At 44.1% G+C, this 21,835-nt stretch overlaps 1 protein-coding gene across 2 annotated transcripts in view; it reads left to right on the top strand.

Annotated features, from left to right (window-relative positions):
• Positions 1–1,491: 1,491 nt before the first annotated feature.
• Positions 1,492–21,835, top strand: part of NUCB2 (nucleobindin 2) — a 51,095-nt gene continuing 30,751 nt past the window's right edge. For both annotated transcript variants that reach the window (XM_019552020.1, XM_019552021.1), the window contains exons 1-3: positions 1,492–1,658; positions 18,650–18,793; positions 20,529–20,636. In XM_019552020.1, coding sequence (XP_019407565.1) covers positions 18,650–18,793; positions 20,529–20,636 — 252 coding nt within the window. In that variant the 5' untranslated portion in view covers positions 1,492–1,658. The remainder of the gene's footprint in view (positions 1,659–18,649; positions 18,794–20,528; positions 20,637–21,835) is intronic.

The raw sequence follows: 21,835 nt of genomic DNA, 5'->3' as shown, positions 1-21,835 counted from the left end.
TCCTAGGCATAGAATCATAGAGAATTAGGGTTGGAAGCAACCTTGGGAGATCATCTAGTCCAGTGTTTCTCAACCTGTAGGTTGCAACCCAAAGGTGGGTTGCAAGGATATGTCAAAGGGTCATGAACAAACTTAAAAAAAAAAAAATGGATCAACAAACTTTAAAAATGTTTGAAGAAAATGTGGGAAACTGACTCTCTCTTTTCAGGCTGGCAGAGTTCCAGCCTAAAGTGGGCTGTTTCAGATCCCACCCCAGCCCCATACACCCATCTTGTGCCCCACATACTGGGGGTCTGGTGCAGTGGGACTGGAGTAAGGGGCACTGGGTCAGGACTGGCCATCGATGTTTACAGATGGATCCTGGTACAAAAAAAGGTTGAGGACCACTAACCTCCTGATCAAAGCAGGACTATATTATCCCAACCAAGGCTTTGTCTACCTGGGTCTTAATGGACCTCCAAGGATGGAGATTTCATAGCCTTCCTGAGTAACCTGTTCAAGTAACTTTCTTGCTAGGAGCACAGTAAGGCTTCCCCAATATCTAACTAAACTTTCCTAGCTGCAACTCAAGACCATTGCTCCTTGGTTTGTGATCTTTGTTTGCCATACTGAAAACGCTACTCAGAGGTGTTGGTTGTAGCCATGTTGGTTTAAGGACATGGACGGACAAAATGCTTTGGGTAGATGTGATTTTCTTTTATTAGACCAACTTATATAGTTGGAAAAATCCTTCTTTGCCAGCTTTCAGGTGCAAACAGCCATCATCAAGTGTCTGTACCCAAAAGCTTTAGGTGATGCTTCCTCTGCTGGAGTGAGTGCAAATCCCCTTCCTCAGAGGCCTCTCTAGACAATTTATGTCCCACTTCTGCATCTCTGAGCCAGTGTCGAGAAGAAGCCGCCTTGCCCTGCCTCCTGCCCTCAGGGAAATCCCATGTGCCTAAAGTAAACAAACAAAAAATAAATCAGACGCCCACAAAAATCGATTCCCTCCAGAAGCACGTGAAAAGCCAGTAGCGGCCTGAAGCGGCTTCTGCAGCGTGAGAGGAAAGCACAGCCAGAGCTTCCTCCCGCCAGCCCTGGGGACTGCATCTTCTCTGGGAAGTCCCAGTGCGTGTTTTGAGGGAGACCCCCGCCGATGCAGAGACAGCCAAGAGGGGATACAACAAACCAAAGAGCAACACAAGCACCAGAGCCAAGGGAAGAGAGGCAAAACGAGGCCCCGCCCCCCGACAGCGGCCACCGCGGAGCAGCGCCCACCAGCAGGCTCAGCCGTGGCCCCGCCGCCGAGCGCGCCTCGCAAGCCCCACCCCTTTCGCTAGCGCCACGTACCTTTTCTGCGCAACCAAGCTCGGCCCCGCCGCGCAGCCTATCACCAGTTGCCCCTTTTCCGCGCCCAATCGGAGCCCTCCGCGAGGGCCAGGCTCCGCCAATCCGCGCGCCCCGAGGGGCGGGCCCAATCGCTATGGCAATGGGAGCCGGGGAAGCGGGGGGGCTCGGCGGAGAGCGGCTCGTGGGGCAGCGGGAGGAGGGGTCGGTGCGAGTGCGAGTGCAGGTGTGTGTGGGGTTGCCTCTGGCTGCTGAGCCCCCGCGGCACGCACGCGCCTGCCGCTCCCTCTCCCCGGCAGGCAGGGCAGAGCGGCTCGGGACCGGAGGGCAAGGTAACCCCCTGGGGCACCGGGGGTGGGGGGGGCTCCCTACTTGTTGCTGCGGCCGGGGCGCAGCTCATGTGGCTTTCGGGCAGCTCCGTCGCGTTCTAGAACCCCGCATTCTAGAACCCCACGTTCTAGAACACCGCGGGGCGTTCCACGCGGCGTGGCACCTGCCCTGGCCGGCCCGGACAGTGCTTCTCGCTAGCGGGGGGCGGAGCGCCCTCTCCGGGCTGCGGACCGGGCTCCTTGCTGCTGCCGCCCCACTGGAGTTAGTGCCCAGCTGGGAGTCTTAGATCATCAGGGCCGGGGGGTACCTCGGGAGGGCACCTAGTCCAGTCCCATGCTCAAAGCGGGGCTGACCCCAACGACATCACCCCAGGCAAGGGTTTGTCCAGCCAGACCTTAAAAACCTCCAGGGATTGAGTGCCCCCCACCCCCCCTTAGTGTATGCCGTCTGACCCTTTGACATCACTTCCGTGCCAGTTTTTGCCTTTCTTTTCTCCCAAGAAATGAGTTGGTGGTGCCTGCCCATCTCTGCATAAGCAGTTAGCCCTAAATAGGGGGGCTGGGTGGCAGCTACCTCACTGCAGCATGGTGCTGAGGGACCGTTTGTTGTGCAAGGGCCATGAGGGCTGTTTTGGCCAATTCTTCCGGCCTCTAAGAGGACCTTGTGAAAGACCAGATGGCAGGGTAATCCAGGGCTGTCAAACTCACCTGGCCTCATGGGCCAGCGTGGCTTGGGGTTGGGCTATGGGTTGGATCAGCTGTGGACCCCATGTTCCCAGCCCACATGCCTGATTCAGCCCAAGCTGCACCTGCTCAGGCCAGTTGAGGATGCTGGTTTCAGCGGGTGCTGTGGGCATTGCTGCCAGGGACCTAGCCAGAGCAGGCACTATATGTCCTAGCCACTGTGCATGGTGGGAATCTGGTGCACTGAAAGAGGCAGTGGCAGGGGCTAGATTAAGGGGCATCATGCCCATAGAATCATAGAGAAGTAGGGCTGGAAGGGACCTGTCTGAAGCAGGATCAGCCCTAGCCAAACCATCCTGTGCAAATCCATCATTTAGACTCTACATCTGTTAGACACCCCTGGTTTAATACACTGGGCCAAACCGCTCCAGTTAACAGTCCAGCAGTGCTACTGTCAAGACAGAACACTGGAGTGTATTGCTATGGCAAGCGAGGCAAGAGAAGTATTTCACAAGGGGAAAAAAAAAAGGAGTCATCCTTGTTGGAGAATAAATGCCCATTTTTCCAGCCAGCACCAGAAACATGGCTGTGCGGGGTTACAAGCAGTTTGGATTTGAGACGTGTTTCATTCAGTATGCATGTGCAGGTAGAACTGCCTCTACCCATGACAAAAATGTTTGCTATGGAAAAATAATGTCCAGCATTTTTAAGTTATGTTATCACAGTAGTAACAAGGCTGACACTGAACAAGGAAGGTTTACTCCCTTTTTCTCTTAATCACCCTGACAGGCCTGCATCAAGCTCAGAGTCTAAATGGGGCAGGTGAGCATGGAAAAAACTCTTCCCTGTGATGTGGCAGAGCATCTGATGAGTCACCCCCTAATGCTTACTTAAGGCCAATTTCTGGGTCATCCTCTTCTGTTCCTTACACAGCATCTCCCACAGACAGCAGTGGGTATTTTAACTCTATTTTCACCCCTTCATATTGGCTGTAACATAGGGAACTTGCAAGACTTCATGCAAGCAGCATACCTCTTAAACCAGTGGTGCTCACCCTTATGGCCCCACAGGGCCAAATGAATGGTGTGGGGCTGGGCTGCAGGACAGTAGTGTGCAGGGCCATGGCTGGTAGGCCTGTCCGTAGATTTGTGTAGAGCCCTGCAGACCAGATGACAAGTCACCAGGGGCTGGATCTGGCCGATGGGCCAGGGGTTGAGCACCCCTGCTGTAAGCAATAGAAGTGCACTATATTGACCATGTAGGGTCTCTGCACTCAAAGGCAAGGGCTACATTTGCCCCTTTATATGTAAATCTGATATTAAAACCAAAGAGAGAGATTACTAACTGTTTTTAAAATACAGGACTTGAATGTGCAGATTTATGTTTAAACAATGTGACATCAATTAACAAGATCAAGGAAATGCAACATTAAGGATTGCAGCCTCCCTTTGGTCTGTTCCTGACTTCCATTGCCATTAAAAGTTATGCATGACATTTGTGTGTCTGATTTATTTTCTGTTGAGGGAGGGTCTGATTAAAGAGCAGCTTTAACCTCAGGCACTAAAAAAAAAATCAGATATAAATTTGTTCGTTGCATCTTGATGCTGTAACTCACAGTGTTAGCTCATTTTTATGTAACTTCAAAAGCCAAAGAAAAGATAAGACCTGGGCCTTTAGTAATTTAAGATAGTATCTCCTTAAGGAAATACTTCAGTGAATTGTCCGCATAATACCAGCAAGTGTTAATGCAGAACATTAGCTAATATGAAGGAGGGTACAAGTTTATTTTAAAGATGATATTAGTTTCCTGTGGACATTCTAGGTCAAATGTTGCCTTAAATTACATACATACAACTCCACTATGGCTATTGGGATGGTAGTGCAGAAATAGTGAGGCCTGTTGCATCACACTTCTTTTACTTAATCACAGAAGTGAAAGTATTGACCCAGCGATATACTGACTAAATAGATATACATTATCATAAAGAATGAAAACCGTTCATTGTTAATTTAAAGGCTCTTATCTCAGTTGCTTTACACTGAAGTTGGGTACAACAAAGGTGTTTGTATAGCAATGTCTGGCAGTTCTGTCCTTTTTCTTGTTTGCTCAGCAGTCAAAAATATTACAGACGCTCCTGCAATACACACATTATAAGGAAGCCTATTGTGTCTGGAGCAAAAGTCAAAGACACCGCATGTCATCTAGTGCCAAGTCCTGCTTGAATGGAAGTCAGTGGCAGAATTCACAGCAACTTCAATGCACAATATAATCATTTGGAGAATGAAATACAGTTGATATACAATACAGAATGTAGTTGATAATTGTTTTAATGTGATAAAAAAATCATCAACTCCAAACGTTTTCCTGCACAAAATAGTATTTGAGTAAATATAAGCCTACATAAACATGAACCTATTTATGACCAACAGTTCTCATCTTTTGTGGTGAGATTTTTAAGGGCCAGGGGTCAGATTTTAAGGGCACATAGATACTTAAAGACTCAGACAGGCTGCTAAGGAGATTTTTAAAAAAACTGAAGAACCTAAATCTCACTGGAACCATGTGAGTTAGGCAGGTAGTCACTTTTGAAAAAACTCATTGGATAACTATGTGCATCTTTAAGCATCTACATAATAATCTGGCTCCAAACCCTACTCGTACAGGTAATCCTGCTGGGCCATGTTCTGTGGCCATCACTGACCCAGATGTCTTACTGAGGTCCTGATGAGCTCAAAGTTGAATTTGTGGTGTTTAAGTACGTTATTAAGGAACAGGTGGTATATATTATGTGCGGTTACCGATTGGAACCGCAAGCAATTTTGGGTTGGCTCTGAAGAGTATGTATTATTAGGTTGTTATGTTTGAGTAATGCTAGGCATTTCAAATTAAGTTGTTTTAGATGTCAGTGTTGATTGCCCTGCTCATGTTCATAGATAGGGAATGGACTTGTGCAGTCTTAACTACACAGGTGTTCTATGTAGAGAATGTATATAGTACTCAGAACCTTTCTTTGTACCAGTACAAATCCTTACCAGTTCTCCAGAAGTGTTCAAAACAATACTGATTTTGGAGCCAGTTGGTGTTTTGTTCAAATAAGATGCACAAATCTGGCCAACTGAATTCAGTAAGACTACTTGCATATGTATTTGGCTCCAAATCTAAAGGCAAAGCTAATGATGCTGTAGGACGAAACAGTTTTTCTGATCTAGCTTTATTAGGAGGAAGTAACAGTAATTTGTATAAACTGTCTTGTGTAAGACAAAACATTACGTGATACTTCATGAGGTTGCCTATTTCTCAATTAATGAGACAGCCTCATGGGTGTTAGAGTTTATTGTTCAAAGAAATGGTGATAGAAAGCTAGTTGGAGAAAGTCTACCACACAACATATTGGTATTAGGGATTTTTTTTTGTTAAGTAGTGAAACATTAACATTGTTATTCAGGTGCCAAGAAAAAAACAAGCAGGGTGCACCAGTAAAGATTTTTTGGCAGATACCAACGGCCGATTATTAAACTGGCCATATTGGCCGTTACTGATCTGATTGCTGAAGTGCAGTCCGGCAGCTTGGAGAGCAGAGTCCAGCCAGTAAGTCTTGTGGGGGTGGGGGCAGGGGAAGAAAGAGGCATGGGGGAGGACAGATTGAAACCCCCATGGTGAGGGAAGGAGTGGGGCAGGGGCAGGTACTGCCCAGGTGGGGAAGGTGTGGGGAATGGGAGTGGCTCCCTGCACTGTGCACACCCTGAGGGGGAACAGGTACACTTTGGATTTGTGTGGAGGGTGAGGGCAGGCTGCCTGCTGTGGCCTCTTCCCAGCAAGTGGGGCTGTGCTCAGGCTGGGTGGTGTGGGGCAGGCAGCAGCTGCACTGGGAGGGGGATTATAGGGTGGGTTACAGCCACCCAAGAATTTGCCTTAGCTGCCTTGTAGCTCCCCCTCCCAGCACCGCTGCTGCCCACCCCATCCCTGCCCTGGGCACAGCTCAGTCTCCATGCCAGGAAGAGGCCAGTGCAGCCCCCGGCCCCAGCCTGCAGCATTCCCCTCATGCCTTCCCTGGGGGTGTGTGCAGGAGCCACCTTCCTTGTCACCTCCATGGACAATCCACCCCCCTTCCCTCTTCCACAGGCATAGCTCACTAAGCTGCCAGGCTGCACTCCTGGCATGTTGCAGCTGCCTGAATACATGTGGCATTTATCTGTGATGTTATCAGCCACATCGACCAAAAAAAGCTGATTGCCAATGATGTCAGTTTTCCTGTTAATTGGTGCCAATACAATATGGACCGATATATCAGTGCACCTCTAGGTGGTGATAATGCATACAAGGCATCAGAGTAACATTTCTTGAGACTTAGTATGAATATGAATTGCATACAACTTCACAAAATACTTCAGTAAAAGGAGTTATGGATGTGTCCTGTCCCAAAGAGCTTACCACTTATATGTGCACACAGATGTACATAGATACCCCCTTACCCTTCCATTGCTGCTGTCTAACTTTACTAAAGGCAAATAGAAGATGACAAGGAGCTGCATGAAATAGTGGGTTTTAAGAAGATATGAGGGAGGAAAGAAAGCTTTCTATTGCGTTCTATTTCAGGCATGATAGTTTTTATAGGCACTTCATTTTATATGTAGTTCATAGGCTTTGTACTTCTCCAAAGTACAAAAATAAAATAGCCATAGGATGTTTATGAATATAACCAAGAATGATAGCATCCGTAAACCTCTGAGTTGTACTTCTTGCCTGTGTAAATGCTTCTATGTCAGGTTTAGCAGTTGTGCATCAATTATGCTAAAGCGAGACAGTGCCATTTTCAGGTCATAAACCTGGATTTATGTGGACATTTACAGTGATTGTATAATGTGAAGTTAGAGCTGGGATGCCCCGATTGTATGTTGCTTCTCCAAAAAGGTTTGTTGTACTGCTACAAGTAGCCCTTGCTTTCAGGATTAAAGCCATGTTTTCCCCCCCATTGGCTAATAGTTCATTAAGAAAATGAAGTGGTCAGGTTTAATGCTTCCAATATTTGGTATTAATAAACATTATGATGTACATTATGATGTACTAGTGCTGAGTTTACCTTGCTATCTTAGTGTCACCAGAACATTCTTTGGAGCCCCTGAGGATATGGTTAGTAATGATCATAGCTCTTTACACTTCCAAATATCTAGTCCTGCTTCACTGAAGTCAGAAGGAATTTGTCATTAACTTCAGTGGGAGCAGGATCAAAGTTGTTGGTGCACAGAATCTTCTTAGCTTCTAGGTTTGGGTTTGTTTTTTTTTTTTCCTGTTCACATAAGCACCGTAGTGGTTTCTTCCTTGGCTGAGCATCTCATTGTAGTTCTTTCTTTTCTTATCCTCTCCTGATGACTAACTGCCCAGTAGAGTGTCTTTGTTTTTACGGAAAGTTAGGAGTGTTAGCTTTCATCGTGAACTTTAATATTTGTAATTTTTATGTTACTACTTTTGTAAATAGTTTTTTTTTTTTTTTGTGCGTGTACTTAAAAGCAGAAATCTCTATAGTGCTAGAAGGGTAAACAGATAATGCTTCATTAGTTTGGAAAGATAAAAGCTTTTGAGTTGACATCAAATGCTGATGATTCTTTCTGTAATAAAGTTATTTTATATGCCATTGTTGGCATAGTATTCTGTATATTTCCTTTTTTCCCCTTGTTTTCACATTTGTTCCTTGCTTACAAACTTCAGGCCATGTTCAGTGGTTAGCTTAATAAATAGTGCACAAATAGAACATTTTTTACCTCAATGCAACTGTTTTAATTGATTCTCTTGAAAAATGCTGAAAGCATTTGCTTACAAAACAAAGCATATTTTCTTAGCAATTAGTGATTGTGACAGGGGGCTGTCTTGAAGCCTGTCCCATTGTCAGCCCACCCACCTGTTTAGGGCAGTCTGCCCACCTGACTCACCTGCCACAATTTTGTTGGAATTAAAGAGTTGTTCCTAGCTGGGAGGCTGCCCATTTAATGCCCTGATGCCAAGGGCATGATACATGGCTCTAAACCACCCCTACATCATGTCCCGTGCTTCGCAGATAGCATCACATACAGGTGACATTTCTCTTGGCCCGTTACTGGGCTGAACTCAATCCTGCGCCAAGCCTCTTGTATGCTACCCTTAGTAGGGTCACATTCACTCTGCCCCTTTCTTGGGCCTCAGTCACACTGCCCTACTTTGTATAGCCCTTCAGGACCACCCCAGCTCCCTACTCTGTGCACTCCTTCAGGCTTCATTTTTTGCACTCATGGTCCCGATCCCTTGCATACTTTCAGGCTACCCAATTCAGGCCCTACACTATGACAGGGTGTCAGGCCTACTGCCCCACACACTGGGTTGATTCCAGCCTCAGGCATCTCAAACTCAGTCTGCTGCCCACTCAGGCCTCAGGTGTCTGTCAACATGCCTGGACCCCAAGCCTGTCCCCTCTATGAGGTAACTACCAGGTCATGGGGGTTGAGGCTATATGGCACCCCATCCTTGCCTTTCACTGGGGAAGCATAGGTGTGGCATTTCCTGGAGACTGCCCCACCATACCATCCAACCCCAGCAGGGTGCAGTTTTCAGGTCTTACCCAGGACTAGGAACCTCTTCCATCCCATAGTTCCTACCCTGATCTCCAGATGTTCTAGGAGCAGCAGATCCCTGGCTAGGGAATGTTATTTCAGCAGCATCCCTGCAGCAACTGCCCATTGGGTTCTCAAGGCCTGGTCTTATACTTGGGCTTCCCAGCCCTCCACCAATTGGGCAGCCTCCTGGGTGCCATGTGACTACCTGATTGGGTCTGCTCCCACCTGCGGGCTGGTCTGCAGCCTGCTAAGGCCCTTAAAGTGGCAGGGCCCAAAGGTGTGCTGCCACAGTGATTAACCCTTGACACATAATTGTTCTGCTAATGCTTTTCATGAATGAAAGTCTTATCTGGTTCTTTGGCCATGTTTGATTATACCCTTGCTACTTAAATAAAGAACAAGGGTGCAAACTAGAGGCTTTTCTCTCAATGTAAGATAATTTACAAATGGTTTATGCAAATCTGTTTACTTAAGTGAGAATTGCTCTACTTTTGATAATTATCTTTCTGGTCTCTCTCTCTTGTGGTTAGCACATATACAAAGATGATCAAGAGGCTCTGATGGATCCACAAAGGGGCTTGGGTCTCTTAATATTCAGTGATGTGGCATATAACTAACTGTTACGTTCCTAGTCACCATAGAGGAATAAGAAACCCAAGTTAAGGACATGGATATATGAAACAGTGCAAACAATTTAAATGTGGTTTAAACCTGAAGTAGAAAGACATGAAAACTGGTTTAAAGCCATCTGCAGTTGTTCAGAAGTGTACTGGGGCAATCAAGTGCTATTTTGAACAGGTTCAAAGTTATGTGTGGACACCAAGCATTCTGCAACATAGGTCTGGTGGGTCAGTCCTCCAGGGATCCCACGCTAGAACTCCTCCCCCTGCCCTTCCAGCCCTCTCCCCATTTTCTCCCCCACCGTTGCAACTGGCTGCACTGGCATGCAGCTCAGACTTTACTTACCTCCCCTTTTCTCTTTCTTTTGTTACTTATTAATGAATAAGCTCCTTTGCACTGTTTGTTCAGTAAAAGCTGTCTTCCTAACTAGCAGCTGTCTCCTCTCTCTACTCAACTGCATCCCTTTATAATGCCTCTTTAATCCTTCAGAACCAAAAAGTGTGGATCCACGCACCCTCTCCCCCCAGATCCTTCTCATCTGCAAGTCAGGGAGCATACTCCAGACTTTTCCTAGTGCAGGTTGTTGCTATTTATTGAATTCATGTTTAGGAGAGAAGGGAAAGCAGACAAGTGAAGATGCCTCCAGCCACAGGTCACTCATCCCGTGGTATCCCCACAGCATGGATGCAAGCACTCCTCTCTCAGTTGCCTGTTGTGAGGTATGCTGGGCTGGGTGCTTACTCCCATGGCATTTTACGCAACCGTGACTCAGTTCCTAATCAGTGACACTTTGGAACAGTTCAGCTGCTAGTTGTGTTTGCACCCTTAGATTCATAGTTGTTAGGGGCTGAAAGGGACCTCACGATATCATCAGGTCCAGCCCCCGTGCACTTGGGCAGGAAAGACTGCTGAGGTCAGGTAACCCTAGCAAAGTGTGCATCAAGTCGTTTTTGACTCCTTCATTCTGTGGGCTATCACAATCCTCAGGTCTCTTTTAGTTATGGTGCTGGCAAGTATAGCACTGCCAAGCCTATAAATGTGTTGCGGATTATTTCTCCCCAGATGAAGCACCTTACATTTCTCCATGTTAAACATCATCAGGTTTTGATCTGCCCACCTTGCAAACCTGTATCTCCAGCCTGTCCTTCAGCTTGTACAACAGGGGTGGGCAAAATATGGCCTGTGGGCCAGATGTGGTGTGCCAGGCCATTCTATCTGGCCTGCAGGGCCCCTAAAAACTTTAGAAAATTAATATTTATCTGCCCTTGGCTGCCTGTCATGCAGCCCTCGATAGCTTGCCAAAACTCAGTAAGTGGCCCTCTGCCTGAAATAATTGTCTGCACTTTTGTACAGTATCTGAGGAGAGCTGGGCATGTAGGAAAGAAAGTCATGAAAGTTGGCATGCTGAGGAGACAGACACCTAAGGCAGCCAACATGTAGACTTGGCAGAATTCAATTTTTACCTTTTTATAATTTTGATGGATAATATCTATGTTTATTTTTAAGCATTTATTTTGAGTTTTTATTGATTTAAATTTTCAGGATCGCATGAAATTAGGAGTGACAATTTATTAATTTATTAGTGACAAATGTAACTACAGTAGGACTGCCGCCAGCTGAATGGCAGAGCTGCCATCAGGCCCAGCTCTGCTCACTTATAGCTCCCTCGTTCGCTTTGTCACTTCCTCTTCCTTTGTTTCCAGTCCCTTGGGGTTTTCGGGAGTTTGTCCAAACTATAGTCAGCACAGTTCTGTAGGACTGCTCCCCCTGTTGTCTCACGCACTATCAGCCATCATCTTTTTCTTACGTCCCCTTTCTATACATTTCAGTTATTAACGATGGAAATATTTTTTCATTGATTTGAACGTGAGGTGAAATTGGTGTTTATCAGTGTTTACCAATTAAAAATGGCATCCTGCCAAGGCTATCAGTAGGAAATGCTGAGAGCAGAGGTGAGTGCTTAATATAGCGAAATATTCAGGGGACAAGAACTGGACCCTAGGTCCTGTCTCCCAGGTGAGTGTGTAACCAGGAGTTTGGAGTCGTGCTCACGTGTTCTCTCTCTCCCTGTATCAGTGGTTCTCAATCAGGGTGTTGTAGTTAGGTGTGCAGACATGATTCACCAGATAAACCTAGAGTTTTCACATGGGAATTCACAGTGTCCAAAACATTCTGACCTGTTGGGGTCTTTCTGAGTTCTTTGCAACAAAGAATTGTTCTTACTACTTTTCTGTATTCGAGCAAAAGAGTAAAAACTAAGAACTAGCATTTTCTGAGGCATGCCACAAGTCTATTGAGAGATTCCTGGAGTCTAAAAAGGTTGAGAACCACTGTCCTAGATCAAGGAATATTTAATTACTGAGGTAAAATACAACTGGCGGGGGGGGGGGTGCGCACATGCGTACCCATCCTCCCAGTAGTGTAAAGTTTGGAAGATTTGATTTATGTCTACTGAATAATGAAAGCTCACTCCTTTTTGTGTTTTAGTCATAGGACTAAGATGATAGGGAGAGTTGCATTCATATTTTTTCTGGGCTTGAGTAAGGTGGAATAGAAGTAAACTTAAGTGCCTAAAAGGTGACAGGGTTTCGTCCTTTGTCTGTAGCACCCATCACAGCAACGAGGAGCAGAAATCTGACTTCCAAAATGGATTATATGATTTCTTTTTAAAAGGATCATCAGTCAGAAGGGCCATGAAGGCCCATGTTGATGTCTTTTGACAGAAAAGTATTTAAATAAAAGGTACATCTTTTCTTTTTATTTAATAGCTTAATGTCAGCTCTTGGTACCAACCTATTTTGTTCTTGCTGTATGTTACACAGTAGAATGGTTTTAGTGATTCATGGTAGTGATTTTTCCCAATCTGAGCACTGATTCATATCTTAGTCACCAGCTCTTATGCATGCCATGTTGATAAACATAAGCTTGGGCTATGACATGTCTATGCCAGATGACTGTTTTCACTTTGTTAGTTGTTCTGCAAAGCATGTTTCTAACTTTTAAAGCACAATTCAGGTGCCTCAAAATACTTAAAAGCAATTGAGTGCCTCAAAATTTCCCTGGAAACCAGCTATTAAAATGTAGAATTTTGCAAAGTGAGGACATTCCTGTAGGTTTCCTGTTGATCCATGGCAGGCCTCTGACAAGTTGTAACTCTTCGTGGTACCCACGTGTTTTTAGGCTTTGGCTAGACTATTAACACAAGTATTGCAATGAGGGCAAGTCACTTAAAAAATGTAAAGTGCCTGATCCATGAATCCCTGATCCTCTTCTTTTGATGGGAAACTACCAGAACATCTGGTTTTCAGAAGGCAGATGAGAGGGAAAGGGAGGGAGGGGGGAATCGGATCAAATGTTATCTGATAGCTATTTAAATTGCAGAAGGTGGAATTTTTGAGAGACCCTAACTTGCTTAACTACACAAGACCCACTAGACTAAATAGCCAGACTAAAAATGACCCATTGAGCATCCTATTTAAAATGCCTTTAGAATCTGAAAAGGGTTCTTAAGTCCACGGGTATATATCTACAAACTCTTTTTATCAGGCATGATTTGCACTAACAATATGTGCATCCACAGAATGAACTGGCGGTATAAATCTGAAAGGTTGTGTTGCACGAGCAACTACTTAAAGGTACACGCATTCATAAATGAATATGAATTTCAGTTGTTGATGCAAAAATGCATGTGAAAATCTTGTGGGTATCATGCCGAAGTGTATGTGCATTAGAGGTAGCCCTTCTTGAAAAACTGGATTAAATTATTTACTCTTATACTGTTTTTCCCATATAGGCTGTGTTGACAGTAAACAATTGTAAGATTCATCAAGGTCCTATTACACTGTAAGGTATTTTAGCAAAAATTGCCAACAAAGGAAGCAAATAGAACCCAGATTTCCATTTGTTGCTGTAAATGTCTGGATAATGCCTGTCAAGCCTCATTTCTCTTTGTTTCAGTGCCCTGTAGATTAGGCTAGTAATTGTACCAAACTCACCTTTAGTGTATGTGTATAGATGTGCATCTAGCATTTTAGGTGCTTAAAAGGCTGTACAAAGCAGGTGTGAAAAGGTCCCCATGTAGCAAACTATAGGCTATATTCTGATCTGAGATACAGCAATGTAAATCCAAATTCCACTAACTTTGATTGCATTGATATAATTGAGGGACAAATCTGCCTTTGTTCGTTTCGTTTTCGTTCTTCAGTGTTCCTGCATAGTTAAAGCTAACATGGTTCAAATGTCTCTGATTTCAGTGCTCAACCTGAGATATTTGGCCTAATTTCCAAAGCTTCTGAGCACCCTCCCATGATATTAGTTGCAACTGTGGAAAGAAGTGTCTGGATAAATAAACAGTACACACCAACGATCAAGGCCAGTGATGAAACTTTTTCAGCCTTTGTGATTTCCCCGAGGCCAAGGAGTGAGTCAGTGGCAGAACCAGAAATAGAGCTTGATTTCCTGGCTTCCAATTTCATGTTCCTCCCATGTGAGGAAACTTTAATCAGGTTCACACAGAATCAGTATTAGTAAATTGGGCGTTTGCAGCTTTTGAGAAATATAACATATGTCCACTTACGTAGAATGGAAACTAATGTTATGCTTGTATTGCTAAACATGCATTTGTATATTTGAAAACATCTTGGAGCAAGCAAAGTGTATGTATGTTCAGAGGTCCAAATTGTGTGCTTTATCATAGAAAATGTGTTTTCTTTCAGTGAAAAAATAAAAATACACATTTCTTTATAACCTTAAAAAAATTCAAATGATGCATTAGAGCAGCATTGGCCAACTGTAGCACAGATGCTACAGGTTGCATGGGCAGCCTGTGTGTGTGGCATGAGGCAGACTGGGAAGGGACAGGCAGGCTGCAAAGTAGTAGGATAGAGGGTGGAAAGCAGAGTATCAGATCAGGTGCGGAGCAGAAAGCAGAGCAGCAGTTGGTCAGGGAGTGCAGGCCAGGGAGGAGAAAGCTGCGTGGCAGACTGAGTAAGGGAGAAGGATTGAAGTGGCACTTGGGCAGGGTGTGAGGCTAATTTGTGGCACACCTGCCAAAAAGGTTGGCCCATATTGCATTAGCGCGCATTAGAGGTCCCTTGGCTCTCATAAGCTTTTGCTTGTCTTTAGCTTATGGTCATGGCTTTTCCTAGGATTCCTACTCCCTTGTTCCGTTCTGCTTGTAGGCTTGGGAGAATTCAATTTTTATTTTTTAATAATTTCAGTGCCTAAAATTGATGTTTATTTTTCAGTATTTATTTAGATTTGTATCCATTAAAAAAATTTGGGATTACACACAATTCAGGATGTGGGGTGCAGACAATTTAATAATGACAGTATACTGTTATTAGCTTTATAAAATCGTAGGTCAAAAATCAACACATCAACATTTAGTGATAAAAAAAATCGACACTTATCAACATTTAGTGATAAAAATCGAATACTGCCAGGCCTACATATATGTTATTAATATGCCTTCTCCCATCTTTTGAGGATTTTTTAATGGCATTTTCCTCTAACTGAAATCAAACATGCAACCAATTTTTAATGCGGATTAGAGCAGCAGGAGTTGTAAAAATTATGATACATAGTCCTGGTTTCATTTTGTAGCGTGGACTGGATTCTGCTTATCCCCAGGATCCCTGACACTATATTTGTAACGAAGAGTAAAGCAGTGATTCTCAACTGGGCTTCTCTGAGATCCTTTTAAGGATACCGGGGGGGGCGTGTGTGCAAAGAGGTAAGCACGTGCAGGGGGGGCCAGGCAAGGGGAGGAGGAGCAAGGAGGTGGTAGTAGGCAATTGTCAATCCTTCTGGATCATGGTATATGCATGAGAAGTCACTAGGACCTTCGACACATATGCCTACACAGGAATACAGAAGAATGGAGGCTGTCCAGACTTCCTATCTTCCCTTTAGACCCTTAAGACAGAATCCAAAGGCCAGACTGAGTCTGGGTGTCTGGTGGCTTGATAGCTGTAGTTAGATACACACCTGGGAATCTAACCTGGTCGTCCCCCTGGCAGACAAGAAATCTACCACTGAAAGTTTGCAATAAATTAGTTTTTGAAATGGGGTGACGGTAAATTCAGAAAAGTTATGGAGGGGTGGCTAGAGTCTCAAAAGGTTGAGAACCATTGGTCTAAGGCAGTGGTGCCCAACTTTTTCCCCCTTGGGCCAGGTGGATGGTGCTCAATCTGTCTGTGGGCTGGATTCAGCCAGTGGGCCCAATCCAGCTCACAGGGTGGTGAAGGGGGGCCCAATTCAACTAGATGGTGGGGGAGTGTGGGGTGGAGGGGTCAGAGAACAGCCCAGCTGTGACTGGGCCCTACGGAGGAAGGAGGCATGGCCCAGCTCTGACCTGGCTGTTTGGGAGGGACATGGCATTGCCCTGATCCAGTCCTGTGGAGGTTGGGAACATGGCAGTGGAGAGGCGTGGCAATTTTATTTGCCACTGCCCCTGCCATTAAGTTTGCTGACCTGTGGGAAGACCCGTGGGCTAGATGCCATGGCTCTGCAGGGCCACATTTGGCCTGTGGGCTGGGGGATAAGAATCCCTGGGCTGAGGGGCTGTTGCTGTTATGAGTAAAAGAGTATCTCTCTAATCAGACAGCATTGTTATCTGCAATGCTTGCAGCAAACGTGGTTCAGGTTTTTGCACTTTCTTTTCATTAACTGAACCAATTTGGTACATTCAGACTTATTTTGCTGCCTGCCCGTGTTTGTATGTGGGAGATGTCTCCCATGGTACCTCAGCAGGAGAATAATGTGATAGGAGAACATATCTAAGGAGAGGTGCTAGTAATGCAGAGAGCAGTGAAGTTTAGGAGGAAGAAAGGCCAGGCAGCAAGGTGGCACAGACCAACATACCAGATCCTTTCAACATAGGACAGCAAGATTGCGAAGTGGTAACAGGAAGACAGATGTGCCTATGTAGGTGGCTGTTGGCATAGGCAACATACTGTTAATTATTGTTGTGCTAAACAGATATTGGCATGACACAAGTCATGCCACTAACTGGTTACAAAACTGCTCAGTGGAAAGCTGTATTTGGGCTGGGTCACAGAGTAGTTGTTCTACCCAGACTGGTGATCATTTTCTTGGGGATGGGCCAGAATGATCCAGTTCAGGTTGAAGGAAGGCTGCAACAAGGATCTGGCTAAGGGTGAAGCATCTGGCCGCTGGACTGTAGTGTGGCACGGCACAGCGTGGCCAAAGCCTTCCACTGCTTACTTGCACCATAGGCTGGATCCAGTGGCTCTGCAGGCCAGATTTAGTCTGTGGGCTGTACGTTGCTGACCCCTGGTCTAATACACATGAAGAACAGGAGGGGAAATTAACTGCAAATCTGCCTGTCTTAGAACTACCTTTTATGTAGTTCTGATACCAGTTTATTATTTGTTTCCCCCCTTACTGAGTACAGTCCTATTGGAACGTGTACTGCTATGTACCTGCTTACTCACGCGTCATGCACAAGAATATTCTAGTGTCAAAGGTTGCTGAGTACTGATGCGTATGAATGCTTGTCTGCTAGACCATCACATTTAAGAAGGTTGGTAGAAACATTTGACTTGATAATTACTATAAGACTCTGAGATGATTCATTTCCAAATTATTTTCTTGAGATCAGGAAGCTGGGCAGAGAGCACTTCAAAATAATTTTGATCACCTTAATTACTGCATATTTTTGTAAGATCACAACATTTTAGTCTCTGATGTTAAGTCATGAACTCCATCATGCAATAGGTCTACAAACTCAGCACAGCCCTCTTGTTTTAGAAGCTGTCAGCTCTTTGCAGAGGGCTCGAAATTATCTCACTGATTCCAGCAGATCAATTCCATTTTATTTTTGAAGGAGGCAGCAAGGATTTTTTTTTTTGCGGGGGGGAGGTGACACTTTTTTTCCGTATTACAATTAAAATATCAAGTTGGAGTCGCAGGCATCAACACTAGTTATTTAATGATTTTAACATTGCTGTTTTCATTTAGCTTGTCACTTAAGAGCCATCTAAGGTCAGGCAAAAGCATGAAGGTCTTATGAGTGCTTCATTTTACATCCAAGAAAATTGGCATTGCATGCTCTAATTCTAGCTCATCTCACAAAGATTTGCTGTCACTGGATCTCAATACTTTGTGATAGAATTAACTGCATGGCTAGCTAAATCACTCGTACAGAAATTGCCCTTGTAACAAATATGCTTCTTTTTGTCTGTCTCACTCTACATTCATGACATGCTTATATCTCTTTCTTTGATTTACCTAAGCTAATTATGCACTGACAATATTACATCAATATTTCCAAAGTCATCTGTATCACTGACCTAGCAATGAAGTCTGCAGATATTTCATCATTAGCAGCTGAGCTCTGAAATGAGTAAGTGTCCAAAAGCTGCTTCTGCAGAATATAAAACTTTGTCTTTTAAAGATAATAGCCAAAATATTTAAGGACCTGCCTACAGTACCAATAATTGACAACCTCTGGTGACTATGGCATTTTTCCCCTATTGATCAGGGGAGAATAGTTGGGGAGAGAAAATCTTTATTCCAAAATAGGCAAATATGCCATATCTCTAATCTTTGATCCATCTCCCCTTCATATCATTGTTTTTTTTAATCTCATTAGTTGTAGCATCAGGTCTTTCTTAATACTAATCGATTTTGTGCATCTGTAAAACATCTAAAATCCGTGTAAAGTTGCTAAATATTCTTTCATCCCAAACTATTCTACAGAGTTAAAATACATTGCAATAGAATAGCAGCTTTTTTAGAGCATCTTCATTTACACATGTAGAAGCCAATATCTTTGTAATGCCCCATTCCTGTCCTGACTGTGGTTAAAGTATTAGTTACATTACAAACACAAGCAGTGTAGTATTATTTCCACTTTTGTTGAGACCTACATATAATAACAAGCTGCTTCTTCTATTACATTTTTAAAGTCTTTGTACTTATTTGTGTTTAACCCTATTGGGTTCTTGATAGCAACAGAACAGGTAATTGGTGAGTTATTATTAGTGCATGCAGGCATGCTTGTTTGTACTGAATATTACAGCACAATAAGTTAGTTGATACTTAATTTTATGAGTTATATTTTTGATCTTTTATTTCAGATGAGGTGGACAGCTGTCATAGTACAACAGTGTGTTCTGCTGGTGACATACCTTCTAATTACTTTGGAAGCAGTGCCTATAGACATAGACAAGACAAAAGTGAAAGGAGAACCCCATGTAGAAGGAGAGAAAATAGAAAACCCAGTAAGTAAATTAATTTTAGTAAATGGAGATCATGTATTATGGTTTTAGTGCTTTCCATCTTGAAATGTAAATGCCTTTTTGTTGGAGTTACATATGGAGAGAAAAATAGTCAAATTCTGCACGTCCATGTGGGTATCAAAATCTCAGGTTTAGGCATTTAATATTTGCTTCAGACTCCTTGCTCAGATAGGACTAGCAAGGTAACTAAGGCAGTGCACACAGCTTCTGATGGGATGAATTGCCATTGTTTAATGTAGTCCACTGGGAGGAGTTTATCTTTAAAATAAGTTTTTACCTATTTATCTTTGCCGAGATGAACACAACTCCTAATTTGGTCTTCTAAAGTGAATGACAGAATGTTAGATTAAGTGAACACAGATTTTTTTCAGACACTGAATTTTCTTGGTAACAAAAGCACAATGTCTGTGAATGCAGTAGGTAATCATGTCAAAGAGACGGAGTTAAGACTGTGTGTGCACTAAAGTGGAAAATGAATTTTTGTCCAAAGTGTATGTAACAGGTTTTAAACAATAATATTATTTGATGCTCACTGCACAGCAAAGTACTGCTATCATACACAAAATCTTGGAAAGGGCTCATTCTGTTCCCAAAACGGTTTCAGTACCAGCAATCTGGACTCCTGGAATTGTTCTCTTTGCTAAAAACTCATAGGGAAAACAATGGATGTAAATGTAGCCTGATGCTACAAGAACTTTGTCCAGCTTGTGAAAACGCCCCTTTTTCACAATCTGGATAGTCTGTTAAATCCCCAGCAATGCAGTTCTGATACCCTGCACTTCCATTAGGTTCCCCCAGTCTGATTTACTTGATATTTAGAAGGCAAGCAGGGTATTGGACTCACATTCCTTGTGATTGCTTCTTTCAACATTGGAAGTGGGTGGAGAGAGGGAAGGAGGGAGGGAGGGAGGGAGAGAGATTTTTTTGACTTTTTAAATCTTTATTACATAAATATTAAAATCAAATGGTGCAAGTTCAAAGTGTATGGCCCTCCCAGGGGTCGATGATCATGAAACACTTGGCAGCGACAAAAAACACCATGTCACTGGAGTTTGAAACCCACTCTCCCATGCCCCTCGACAAGCTGTCTGTCTTCCTTGCAGAGGGCCACCTAGATGGCTCAGCACTGGACAAGGATGTCTGCATTTTGTTGCAAAGTGAAGTATCCAGATTCACATTTGACATGAACCTGGACCAGGAAGTGGAAGAGGTGGAAGACGTGGAGGGTGTCATTGGAATCAGCCAAGAGGGAGAGAGAGAGGTGGGGGGAGGTGTGGGTGAAAGAGAGAGAGAGAAGAATTTTGGGTAAATGTATCAAGTGGAAACTCAAAGCTTTTTTCCTCCTTGGGGGAACTAAAAGGATTTACAGAATTCTGAATCGCTTTGGCTTATTTGTCTAACAGGTGAATTATAAAAGCTCTCACAGTCTATTTGCATGATAAACCCCAATGGGTGTGATGTGCATTTTAACAGCTTTCTCTATTCCCCTGTCAGGTGCCAGAATAAAGCACAAGAATTTAACTTGTTATATTTTGTACAACTGAACAAAAACACAGAAATTCAAGTTTTATTGCTGATGCTTTGCAAGGCAGAGCATTATACCTTGGATGTGGCTGAGGTTTGAGATTCAATGCGATTTTTATGTAATCTTCAGACTTATATGAAACAAAAACATGTAACAGCGTATTTTCCTGAACTACAACTTTTTTTTCTAAAGGATACTGGACTTTATTATGATGAATATCTCAGGCAAGTGATAGATGTCTTGGAAACAGATAAGCATTTCAGAGAGAAACTTCAGACTGCTGACATAGAGGAAATAAAGGTATGTCAAAGATCAACAGCATTTAATTAACAGCATTTAGACAACTACAAATCATTGAGATTTTAAGACTTTAGCATATTGAAATTCATTTGTTTTACTTTTTTTCTTTTATGTTACTCTTCTCATTTGCCTGTATTTAAATTATTTGGCTAGATCTTTAGGTCTGTAGCTACAGGACAGAGTCCCTGTTTTTTAAAGAAATGGTGATGTTGGATATGGGAACTATATATTTCAGGACAGAGTTTCTCATTTGCTTTCTAGCTCAGGGGTGAACAAATTGGTGGATTCAACCGGCAGCCAGACTCCCATTTCCTAGCAGCCCCTGCCCTTGTCACTGGGGGTTGGTTTCCATTGAGATCCCAGCAGTGGCCACACTGTGACAGCATGGGCTGGGGTTTCCAGGTAGACCTGCCCCAGCACTGCTGGCAGGTGCGCCGTAGGGCAGGGACCTGCTTCAGGTCTGGGGCTGGGATCTTGTTGTGGTGACAGCGTGGTCCAGAGCCAGGGCAGAGCCATGATCTGCTGCCTGCATGCCCCTCCCATGGTGTGTGGGCTGCAGATCATGGCTCTGGCCTGGCTCCCGATCACGCTGTTACTGGTGCAAGGTCCCAGACCCTGAGCAGCTCTCTGCCCAGTTGCACACCCTGCCAGCACTGCTGGGGCCAGTCTCCATGGAAACCCTGTTTCCGTACTGTAAGGCATGGCTACTGCTGGGGTTTCCCTGCAAACCAGCCCCAGTGACATGGTCAGGGGCTGCTTGGAAATCCCAATCCAGCCCACGGGCCAGACTTTGCCTGCCCCTGGTGTAGCTACTATAAAGGAGCTAGAAGCAGATTTCTTGCTTCAGGAAATGCATGTTAGAGACTCTCCCCCAAAAGAGAACAGGAAGACTTAGAGTAATTTGAATTTTTGAATCAAAACTCAGTATTCAGTTTTCACAATGGTTTGACAACATTGGCAAGTACTAATAGTACAATGGGGGTCTGATCCCTCATCTCAAAATTGTGTGCCCTGCCTTGCACATGTGGCATGGTAGGAGTCATGATTGTTGAGACTGAGGTTCAGATTCCATTGTACCATTAAATAAATGCTTGCCAGAGACTTTCATGTCATAAAGCTAAAAGCTTACCTCTCACTTGTTACTGCTGGTCAGTCATTCAGAGTACTGCAAAGCCAATCACAGAAAGGCTCATCTACCC

The sequence above is a fragment of the Crocodylus porosus genome, unplaced genomic scaffold (genome assembly GCF_001723895.1).
Source record: "Crocodylus porosus isolate Cpor-Errol unplaced genomic scaffold, CroPor_comp1, whole genome shotgun sequence".
Taxonomy (NCBI): Eukaryota; Metazoa; Chordata; order Crocodylia; family Crocodylidae; genus Crocodylus; species Crocodylus porosus.
Note: the sequence above shows the minus strand (reverse complement) of the source record. Positions and strands in the feature narration are given on the sequence as shown.